The 12,146-nt window shown below is 44.0% G+C and overlaps 1 protein-coding gene across 4 annotated transcripts in view; it reads right to left on the reverse strand.

The window, feature by feature from the left end:
- Positions 8,070-12,146, reverse strand: part of PAK5 (p21 (RAC1) activated kinase 5) — a 324,810-nt gene continuing 320,733 nt past the window's right edge. For 3 of the 4 annotated variants that reach the window (XM_021077404.1, XM_021077406.1, XM_021077405.1), the window contains 4 exons: positions 11,928-12,062; positions 10,206-10,311; positions 9,843-9,905; positions 8,070-9,580 (listed from right to left, as the gene is read on the reverse strand). In XM_021077404.1, coding sequence (XP_020933063.1) covers positions 9,519-9,580; positions 9,843-9,905; positions 10,206-10,311; positions 11,928-12,062 — 366 coding nt within the window. In that variant the 3' untranslated portion in view covers positions 8,070-9,518. Of the gene's footprint in view, positions 10,312-11,927; positions 12,063-12,146 lie in introns of all 4 variants that reach the window. The other variant, XM_021077407.1, reaches the window with a different exon arrangement.

A 12,146-nucleotide genomic window follows, 5' to 3' on the forward strand; every position in this document is an offset into this window, starting at 1 on the left:
TACGTCACAGCCACAGCAATGCAGGATCCCAGCCGAATCTGCGACCTACACCACAGCCACAGCAACACCGGATCCTTAACCCACTGAGCAAGGCCAGGGATCGAACCCGCAACCTCATGGTTCCTAGTTGGATTTGTTCCCACTGCACCACAGTGGGAACTCCAATAATGGCAACTCTTGAATGATTGGTCGAACATAGCTTCTGATGTGTCTTGGTCTTGTGTCCAGCAGTTCCCTCTTTGCTTTCTTTTTTTTTTTTTCTTTTTCTTTTTTTATTGCTTTTTAGGGCCACACTCACAACATATGGAAGTTCCCAGGCTAGGGGTCAAATCGGAACCACAGCTGCTGGCCTACAGAATAGCAACAGCAACACAGGATCCCTGACCCACTGAGTGAGTGAGGCCAGGGGATCAAACCCGAATCCTTACGAGTACTAGTCAGATTCGTTTCTTTCGTCTGTGCCACAACAGGAACACCCCAGCATTTCCCTTATATTAAAAAGCTTAGGTTGAGTTTTACTTGAAATAATAAAAAGCAATTTATTGAAATTTCCTAGAGAAATGTAAATAGTTTGAATTTCACTCACTTTCTAATCATTTTTTTTCTTTTTTTTCTTTTTTTCATAAGATGTAAATAGGACAGGGGAAACCCTTTTCTCTGGTGTTAGGTTGGGAATCTTCCCACCCCCATAAAACTGTCACCCAAAGAGAGGCAGCTCCTGACTTATCTCCCCCAAGTCTTCAACTGTTGACAGTAACACATCCTTAGAAGTCTGTTATCCCTGCAATCTTGATACATATCCGCCAGTTTCTCTCCTGTAATGTTTGTTGCTCGGTTACCCTGTCTTTACTTGCGTGATCTCTTCTAAGTGTCTGCCTGGTACTAGTGAGGAAAAAGCCCTGATCCCTCATGAAAGTTGTCTGTTGCACAAGAAAAAGGAGATAGGTTTGGTGCTGGTGACACCTCCTGCCCCCACCCCAATGTTTCCTCCACCTTTGTCTCATCTGTGATCAGCTCACCCCCACGTCCTGAACATAACCAACCCTTTCCTCTTTAGAATCTTATGTATTTTTGAGAAATTTCCTACTTACCTGGAATCATTCAAGGATTTGGAGAGAAACAGACATTTAGATGTGTCAATGAGTGTCCTTTACTTTCTGGAACCCCTTTAGAAAAAAAGTTTTAGACTTTCCTAAGTCTTACTTCTGAAAACCTCATATTTACTTGCTAGTACTTTAATCTACTTTTACAAAAGTACATTTGTCTTTAAAAAAAATTTCGCTTTCACAAAACATAGGACTTATTACTAGTTTTGGAATTATTCATTCATTCATTCATTCATTCAGCAAACCATTTTGGAGAACTTACTGCATGTAGGCTCAATGCTATTGTACAGCAGTAAACTTGACAAGTCAACAGGGGGAGAACTAACAAGAAAACACACACACACACACACACAGGTCATTCTAAACATAACAAAATGCCCTGGCACTTTCCTACCTTTTAAAATGTTGTCACATGGCCACATCCCTGTGTCCAAACTGACTAATTACATCTTTCTAGAATCAAATTTCTTAAGAAAATTGAGTGATATTTTTCCCACCTGTGATATGCACTATGTATTAAAAGCCATAGTACTATGACTTATTTTCATTAATTGCAGCATCTTTATCTAGCAGTCCTAAAATTAGGTCCCAAGTTCAGCCTAATTTCTATGAACCTCACCTTATTTTTCAGTCTTTTAGTTGATTAAAATCTTCATCGTCAACTAAGCAGAATAAAGGAGGCTCTCCTGATGAGGGCAGGGGCGGTGGTCTCCTGGTGGACGAGGCAAGGTGTCCAGAGGGACCAACTCAAGCCCTGAGCCCCAGGTCTGGGCTCCTTTCATATTCATTGCCATTGGCCCGCATTTCCTGGAGGCTCCAAGGACCGAGTTGGGCGGTGGCTCATCTGTCTGCATTGCTTCCTGAGCTCAGAGATGAGGAAAGAAAAATAAACCACAGATGCTCAATTACCCTTTTAACTGTCCTTTTTTTTTTTTTTTTTTTTTTTCCTGGATATTTAGACACAAATGCCTCTGGGCACAAAAGGATGCCAGTTGCTGGTCTGCCTGCCTGGAAAAGCCAGGCTGGATGAACCATATACATCTTTCTCTTGGGAGAGGAGGAGTTTGATTTCAATTCTGAGCCCGGTTCTTTGCAGGGTTCTCACATTGTCAGGAAATAGCTCCCAGTGCAGCTGCCTCAGGGAGCAGGGGAGACAGTTCTCCAGCCCAAGACAGTCGTCTACACTACAACCACTCTCTTCTCACCAATTATCCAGTCTTTCTGTTAATAAAGATTTGGCAAAGCCACGTGAATGGAGGAGACACCAGAGATTAGAATATGGAGAAATGAGAGGGAAGATGGAGGGAGTGACCTGCGACATCTGGTGGAGGCAGTGAGCTGGGCATGTGCTGTGGGTGTTTTCCGGGGGAGGGGGTCCAAACCTGCTCTGGGCACAAACACCTCCCCAGGACAAACGCCCACGCAACCTGAACCAGACAGACTCAGATTTAAATCCGTGTGTCTCAAAGTGCAGCTTGCAAGCAGTCAACATCAGAACCATCCGAAGGGACCTTTGAAAAAAATGTCAGTTCTGGAGTTCCTGTTGTGGCTCATCGGGTTAAGAACCTGACGTAGTGTCTGTGAGGACTCAGCTTCTAACCCTGACCTTGCTCAGCAGGGTAAGGATCCAGTGTTGCTGCAAGTTGTGATGTAGCAGTTTGCAGATGCAGCTCAGATCCTGTGTTGCTGTGGCTGTGGTGTAGCCCTCAGCTGTGGCTTTGATTCAACCATGGATGTGGCAGTAAAAAGAAAAGAAAAAGAAAAAAAGAAAGATATCAGTTCTAGGGCGTCAACCCAATGATCGCGAATCGCTATGGTGAGGCCCTAGAATTGGCAGTTTTACTACTCACTCTCTTGCCAGGTAATTTTGCACATGATAATTTGCCGGTTAAAGAAAAGCCTTTGCTATCAGCCTACCTGCTTCTCTGCATTCATTTTCTCATCCAAAAATGGAGCTCACTACCTTCTGCAAAGTTATTTGAGGATTCATGGCAGTATCTTTCAGTCCCTAGCACAGCACCTGGTACACTGGAAATGCTCCATTAAAGGTATTCCTAGTGAGAAGCTCCCTGGTGGCCTAAGGGTTAGGGATCAGGTGTTGTCACGGGTGTGGCATGGGTTTGATCCTTGGCCAGGGAACTTCTGCATGCTGCAGGAGCAACCAAAGAAAGAAAGAAAGAAAGAAAAAAGATATCATTAATGACATTTTTCTAGCATCCTTCTTGGCATGTGTGTTCAAATTTTGTTCACCTTATATGTTCATGAGAAATCCAAATAGACTGATGTGGCTTTTTGCTTATTTTGAACCTGGCATCCACACTTTTCCATATCAGTTTATTTTGAATTCAGGGAATGTTCCTATGAACAGATTCTCTCCATCCCCAGCCCAGTGAACCACTCAGGAGGTGGTCAATTTGGGGGAGTGGGGAAGATGGTCGGAGTCCATGAACTTGGATGAGAAAAAATTACACCTTCAGTTTTACTGATTTCGGATGAAAGGTCCTTCAATTATGAACATAGGCACCAAGACGCCATAGTATAAGCAGGTCCTGGGTGTGTGTCATCAGTAGAAATCACTACAATATATTTATCGGAGATACCTAAAAAATTCACTTACGTTCCTTCTCTGAAGTTGTGGTAGTTATTAGGCCCTTCACAGATCTTGTCGTTTAATGCATTGTAACTATAACATTAAAAATATATTTTGAGGAGTTCCCGTCGTGGCACAGTGGTTAACGAATCTGACGAGGAACCATGAGGTTGCAGGTTCGGTCCCTGGCCTTGCTCAGTGGGTTAAGGATCCGGCGTTGCTGTGAGCTTGGTGTAAGTCGCAGATGCGGCTCGGATCCTGTGTTGCTGTGGCTGTGGCTGTGGCATAGGCCTGCGGCTGTAGGTCCAATTCGACCCCTAGCCTGGGAACCTCTATATGCCTCTGTTGCAGCCCTAGAAAAGGCAAAAAGACAAAAGAAAAAAAATATATATATAACTATGTTTCAGTTAGTTTCTTTTGTGAGCCTGTGTATTTTACTTTATGCATTTTAAGACATTTTTCTGAGTGCATAGGCTTCAGACAGCTGAGAGGGTCCAGCGCTAGCATGCAAAAGTAGGCTAAGAACTTCAGGGCCGATGGCTAACTTTTAGAGCTGAACCTGAGGCATATGGAGTTTCCCAGGGGTTGATTCGGAGCTGCAGACACTGGCCTACACCACAGCTACAGCAACGCCAGATCGGAGCCACGTCTTCGACCTACACCACAGCTCAAAGCTCTGCTGAATCCTTAATCCACTGAGTTAGGCCAGGGATTGAACCTTCATCCTCATGGTTACTAGTCAAGTTCATTTCCACCAAGCCACAAAAGGAACTCTTCAAGGGTCATTTAAAATGATGGAACCTGTCAGGTTGTCTGCTGGGGAAGGAGTCACAAAGACTCCTGTGATAAATGAGATAACGAGTATTTGGTTGCATCTATCCGGAATTTTTTAGACCCTGGTCTGGGGGCTGGGGACACTTCAGTGAATAAAATAGATAAAAATCCCTACCCTCATGGAACTAAACTCTGTGGGATATGTGTGTGCGTGTGTGTATTCAGGTATTGTGATTCGTGTGCTGTCCTTGACCAAGTATTGGAGACTTGGGCTCAGTTAAGGTGGATCATACATGACCTTGAAGTCTTTCCTAGCCTTAGTTTTTTCAAAATGCTGATGTGATGAAGCATAATTACCAAAGCATTTGCTACATAGGCAAATATTTCAGGATAAGAAATCCCTTTGCTCTTAATTAATTAATTCATCTGTTTATTTATTTTGGCCACATCTCTGGCATGTGGAAGTTCTCTGGGCCAGGGATTGGACCTATGCCACAACAGTCACCCTTAACCCACTGCACCACAAGGGAACTCCAGAAATCCCTTTGCTTTTACTTTTATTTTTCCCCCTTTTTTACTGCCACACATATAGTATATGGAAGTTCCCAGGCTGGGGGTCAAATTGGAGCTGAGGCTGCAGGCCTACGCCACAGTTATAGCAACTCAGGATCCAAGCTGCCTCTGCAACCTAAGCTGCAGCTTGTGCCAACTCTGGATCCTCAACCCACTGAGTGAGGCCAGGGATTGAATCTGCATCCTCATGGATACTAGTTGGGTTCGTTGTTGCTGAGCCACAACAGGAACTGCTCCCCTTTGCTTTTAAAATAGTGTATTTTGATCCAGAAATCAGGAAGCCTTAGACTTTCTCAAGATCCCTCTTTGTCCTTTATCAGATCTCTTTACATAGGAGATGCTGTCAGGGTCACCCCCCCATTCCCTCAGCCCTTCCTATAGGTCATTTGTTTTCAGTACATGCTCACAGCTTCCCAAGCCTCCCCAACTGTTTGTCAGAGGGAAAGAACTTTGCCCATGTGCAGGGCAAGATGGAAGTCCTGGGAGTTAATGCTCTGGAAGGAACTCTCAACAAACAAGGGAGAGGAGATGGTGGAGAAATATCCCAGCATCTTCACCTCTAGAAAGACAATTCTAGAACATCTCTTCTAGGTCTTCAGTGGGTTTGAGTCCCTGGAGCCCATAGTGGTGACCCACTCCTTAATACACTTTTATTTTTTTTAATTTTTTTGTCCACTTAGGGCCACACCTGTGGCATATAAAAGTTCCCAGACTAGCGGTCAAATTGGAGCTGCAGCTGCCGGCCTATACCACAGCGACAGCAACGCCAGATACAAGCCACATCTGTGACCTACACGACAGGTCCATGGCAACACCGGATCCTTAACTCACTGAGTGAGGCCAGGGATCGAACCTGCTTCCTCATGGATACTAGTCAGATTTGTTTCCGCTGAGCCACAACAGGAATACACACTTTGAAAAAAATACACACTTTAAAAACAAAACAACTTCTGTCCCCTCTTGGTCTCACTTCTCCACTCTGCCAAGTTGAATGAGCTTCCTGGGGTCACCTCCCAGGAAATACTTGTGTGTCAATCTTTCTCTTAGGTTCTCCTTTGGGCAGAACCCACACTAAAGTTACCTATTCACTTGACTCGAAGTGCACACATTGCAAGGCTTAGGTTGACAGGCTTGTCCATTTTGTACCTGCTTTAGACCAAGTCAATCTCCTCTCTGCCTGCAATCTCCTTACTCTTTCTTTGATGACACGGTGATATTCATTTGATCGGTTTGACCAAAGAATCTGAACTCACTGAGTTGATAACTTCATGGGATGATTTTATTTTCCAGTGAGGGCTACTGAGTGTGTTCTTCGCAATGGGTAATGGGGACACAACCAGAACTTACTCCAATTCCATATATGTAATCCATTAAAAAATGATCTCATCTGAATTTGAGATAATTCCATTCTTCTTTGCTTGGGCTACACTTGTATCAGAAAAAGAGATAGAGGTAGCAGCAGGCAGGCAGACAGGATGTGTTTTCTTCTTCCTCTTCTTCTTCTTTTTTTTTGGTCTTTTTAGGGCCGCACCTGCAGTATATGGAAGTTCCCAAGCTAGGGTTAAATTGGAGCTGTAGCTGCTGGTCTACACCACAGCTACAGCAACACCGGATCCTTAACCCACTGAGCAAGGCCAGGGATCGAACCCACATCCTCATGGATACTAGTCGGGTTCTTTACACTGAGCCACACTGGGAACTCCAAGATGTGCTTTCTTACTCTCCATTTCTTTCTTCTCAGACCCTCCCCTAAATCACAGACACTCACACTAACTTCTGGCCCAAACCTATGGGATGCCATTGGGAAAGCAGATTCTAGTAACCCAGCTGGCTGCAGTCAGCTGCCCTGGAGATGCTGTTGGAGAAAGAGGTGATGCCTGGATATCTTCATCCTCCTGAAGACTCTGCTTTTAGCGTGGTCGTAGTAGATGATATATGTGGTTTTTAGAGTCAGGTTCAGCTCCTCCCCGACCCCTTCCCTCTGCAGAAAAGCAGCCATAGCTCCCTTTGCGTACAGCCTCCGATGTCCTCTAAAAGTTGGGGTATCATCCCATTACTTAGTTAAGTGGGTTGCCGTGTTCCCTGCTCCCTTGCCATACTCTATGGTAGCCAGAGGAAGCTGGTGTCTTCTTCTCTGCTCTCCAATGGCTTCCACGATTTGCCCGGGGGAGGCTGCTTCCATCTTTCTCTTCACTGGCACAAAACTCAGTACCATCAGGAGATGTCATCTTGCTAACCTCAGACTGTTTCTTTAGGGTTTTCACTTTCTGAAATTTCCAGAGGAGAAATGAACTCTTTATATCCAGTATCCCTCTGACCTTCATGGGATAAATCACTTTTTTTTAAACTGCTGGACCTGTGACACATGGAAGTTCCCAGGCCAGGGGCTGAATTGGAGCTGCAGCTGCTGGCCTATGCCAAGAGCCGCAGCAATGCCAGATTTGAGCCTCATTCGTGACCACAAGCTGCAGCTTGTGGCAACGCCAGATCCTTATCCCACTGAGCAAGGCCGGGGATCAAACCCGTATCCTCACAGGTACTAGTCGGGTTCTTAACTGGCTGAGGCACAACAGGAACTCCCTGCATAGGATAAATGTTAAAGTGTCCCTTGTCACCCAAAGAGGAGGAGGGGGCCCCAAACTCTCTTCCAGTCTACCAGAGAGCTTGTCTAATCCAGATCAATCTCCTTTTCATATCTTTCATTGGTAAAAACATTCAGATCAGTTCAGCATCTTCGGAACAGAAAACAGAGCAGGAGTCTTTAGCCGTGAAACTGGACTTTCCTTGAATTTGGCCTTCCAGAATTTAATACTTTTTTTTCCTCAAGAGTGACGTCTAAACCATTGTCTTGCACCACTTATAACCTCTCTGGATGGGAATATTTACCTTTGGTTCATGTCATCATGATATTACATAGAATTTTATAGCAACTCATTTGCACTCCCCAGGATCCTAAAGAAACCATTTTTTGTTAGTCGAGAAACTAATTTAGGAAACCACAGGCGTTTCCAATAACACGATGGGAAAAAAGGCAAACATTTATTTTTATTTGCAAGTGCAGTTTCTGCCAATAGTTAGTGCTCACAAAACCTTTTAAGCTACAGTAACTTTTGGTAAACTTAATGAATACGTTAAAAAAGACCCAGTGATAAGAAAATTACAGAAAAATCTCCATTACACAGTCGAAAATGTTTGGAATCCAAAATCCACTATTTTCTGCAATGGTTTTTAATATTTGCTCTGGTTTAAAAAAGAATTTTTCTTTCTACTTCTACACAGTCCTGGTTACATTAATACAATCTGTTCCATTAACTTTTAAGACTGCCATTTTCTGGATTTAGATTATTTTCATTCTTACATATTTATATTAATATTTTACATAAACATTGATTTGTTGTATTTTATTAGACAAAATCATAGATCCTATTTATGATGAGGCATTTCCAGTTTAGGGACAAACTGAAAATCTAATCAGTAGAAGGTCATTTTATGCCTTTTTTTCCTTTTTAACTATAATAAATAATTAGCAACCTATTAATTACAAACATTCTTAATTATGCTTAGAGCAACCAGAGCAGTTTCACAAATTTAAATTCATAGTTGTTACAGTATGTGAAGTCATTAAGAAAAGCCTCTGGTTTTCCAGTTTGGTAACAAATGGCTTTTTTCGTTTGATGCATAATTAATAGAAACTAATGATGACTATGTAGCTCTTTTGGAGTTTTAAAGGCAAATCTATATTGGCCTACAGTTAACATGCAAATTCATCCAACAAGCAACACAAAATGTATTGTAGTAGTCATTCATTTTTATCAACATTCAAGAAGATCTAGTCAGCAGCACAACTCTCCTAGGTCGGAAACACGTAACATCGGTCACAACTGAGTTCAGATCACACCCGGGAAAATACCCTCTTCCTAAGTCATCCTCTAGAGTCCAGACTTCCAGTACGATACAGAAACAACAGCGATTAATACTGTGGTACCAAGGTAAATGCAGACAAGGGTTTGGTGTGCTAGCGTATGGAGTTTTAAAAACAGTGACAAACCAAACCAAACATCTTGCCCTGTTCTCTCGCTTTTCCCTTTGTGAGACTGGAGTTCTCACAGCTTTTTGGAAACATTCAGTTCGGGGAACAGAATACAAATGATTCTAGCACTAATATTGTTCTGGAGGGGAGGGGGAATTTGGCCACAAGGGGACCTCAAAGTACCCATTTGAGAGAGGGTACTAGGAGAAATATCCTGCTGTGCAAAAGACGGATTGCTATGAATAGCCTTGAAAGAAAATGTGTTTCTTCCCCCCCCCCCAAATATTTCACTTTATTCCAAGGAGTGCTTTTGGTGGTATACCGTGGCTCAAATTGTATGGTATTATTTTTGGTTGGAAAAAATGAAAGGCGCACCATCACCATCACCGTTAAGTCTTCTTCCATCACATAAGACACTTGTTAATATAAGAAAGATTATTTTCTACTAAAGCTGACGGTGACTGAGAGTCGTTCGGTATTCAAAGTTCCTAAAGAGTCGTTGGTTCTCTGAAAGGGATTAAAAAAGTAGGAAAGACTTTGTTCAAACTCTTGCTAGTAAACAAGTATTACCTCAACTGATACAAGGGCTACGTGACATCAAAGTACTATAAATTATCAAAACTATCGTACAGAAAAATTACAAATTCATTGCAAAATACATTACACTGCTACCATTAAGAAAAAAGTGCTTTTTGTTTTCCTTTCTTTTTTTTTTGTTTTTTTTTTGCCAGAAAAGTATTCTTTCAATATAGAAAATCCTATGCATTACCCTGCATGTGGCGAGGATGTATCGTGACAGTACTGAGTTCCTTCTGATTTGCTGGATGAAGGGCTGAAAAATATAATAATGACTTATTAAAGCCGTGTTCCAAATGACCACGCCCCCTGTTGGTGGAGAGATGCCTGTTTAAGACACAAGAAGATGCCCTGGTCTGCCGAACCCTGCCGGTCATTGAGCAGTCCCACCCATCAGCTGGTCTGGAAGACGTAGTAGGCCTTTTGCAAGTTCTCTGGTTTCCTTGTGTTGTCCTGAATTATTTGCATGTCCCCGTGTAGCTTTGTCACCTATATGAATCCTCTGCTCAGTGATGCCTGTATTGTCTCATGAGGGGAACAATGCAAGATGGCGGACCTGCCAGCTTCAAGAATGGATGTCCAAGGAGTTCCTGCGCTGTGGCTCTTTGAGAGGGTTCCCTCACCAGCATCAGGTCCAGGAATCCTCGGAGCATGGAAGAAACCTGTGAAAACCCAGATGCCATCCTGAGCACTGACACAGAAACCCAAGCCAGTTTCCCTAGAATGGTTTCCCAGCAAAATCATTCTATTAACAATGTCAAATTCCAGAAGGTCAGTGTGAGGAGAAAGAGGTTATGGAAGCAACAGCAGGTGAGGACATGATGGTGTCAGGAGGTGGATGGGAGGGGAGATGTGTAGGGTCCGTGGATATAGTGCTGATATGTGGAAACGGCACCTCTCAGCAAGCCCTGCTGCCACTGGTGGCTCCCTCAGTGGTGGTTCTTCAACTTAGCATCATTTTTTCCGAGCTTGGCCTTACCTGACAATCTTTGGGAAACAGAAAAGACCCTACTTGGTCCCTTAACCATGTTCCTCATTGCCTTGCACGAGCCAGCCCCTGCCTACCCTCTGACAAGTCTCAGCCTTTCCCCCTGCTCCCTTTGCTCTGGCTGGGGGTCTGGGCACTGCTCCTCCCTCTGCCTGGGGCATTTTTCTCTCAGATCTTTGCATGACTTGCTCCTTCTTTCCAATCAGGCTCCAGTCCCTTGAAAAGGCTTCCTTCACTCCTCAACCAGAACTAGCTGCCAATCCCCTCTCTGGTGGACTCTCTCACATCACAGTGTTTTATTCGCTTCAGAGTGTGAACCACTCTCTGAAATTATTATTATTATTTGTTTTTTTAGGGTCGCATCCATGGCATATGGAAGTTCCCAGGCTAGGGGGTCGAATCGGAGCTTTAGCCACCAGCCTATATCTCAGCCATAGCAACGCCAGATCCAAGCTGCAACTTTGACCTACACCATGGCTCACAGCAAGGCCGGATCCTTAATCCACTGAGTGAGGCCTGGGATTGAACCTGCGTCCTCATGGTTACTAGTCAGATTTGTTTTCGTTAAGCCATGACCAACCAGGAACTCCTCTGAAATTATTTGTTCATACATTTGTCTGTAGTTTATCATCTGTTTCCCTAACTAGGATGTAATCCCTATGAGAATCAGGAAATCTGGGGACTTGAGCTGTGACGTGACAGCAATGAGAACAGTCTCAAGTATGAAATAGGTTATCAGTGAGGGAGTGTTGAGTGGAGCATCCGATTTACCCTTCCAGCCAAGCCTATGAGACAGGAGCAGGTGTACCCCATTTTCCAGATGAACTTAGAGATGGAGGGGTTGACTCACTTGCTCAAGTGAACAAGAAGGAAAGAGATTTGAATGCAAGTAACTCTAATTCCAAAGTCCATGCCCATAAAGCAGGATCCGCTCTCGGAAGGGATGTGCCAGTCTTTAAAACTACAGGGTGGTGTTCCCGTTGTGGCTCAGCAGGTTAAGAATCCTGCAAACCTGTGAGGATGCAGGTTCAATCCCTGGCCTTGCTCAGCAGGTTAAGGATCTGGCATTGCTGCAAGCTGCAGCATAAGTTGCAGATGTGGCTCCAACCCAGTGTTGCTATGGCTGTTGCATAGGCTAGCAGCTGCAGCTCTGATTCCACCCCTAGCCTGGGAGCTTCCATATGCCACAGGTGTGGCTGTAAAAAGAAAAAAAAAAATCAAATAAAACTACAGAGTGATGGGAAAATTGCAAATTGATTTTGTACTTCACCAACAGATGCTGCATCTCACCTTGTGCAGGTCCTTCCCTCTTGGAGGTAAACTGTCCCGGATCCGCCGCATGGCCTGGAGGGGAGGCTCGTTGAAGTAGGGGGGCTCGCCGTCAATCATCTCTATCACCATGATCCCAAGGGACCAGATGTCCACCTGTTGGGCACAATCCACTGATCATCACAGGCAAAGAGAACCTTCTGAAATGTTGGATGTGTCCAGGGAACCCAAGGGATCCAT

Source organism: Sus scrofa, chromosome 17 (genome assembly GCF_000003025.6).
Source record: "Sus scrofa isolate TJ Tabasco breed Duroc chromosome 17, Sscrofa11.1, whole genome shotgun sequence".
Taxonomy (NCBI): domain Eukaryota; kingdom Metazoa; phylum Chordata; class Mammalia; order Artiodactyla; family Suidae; genus Sus; species Sus scrofa.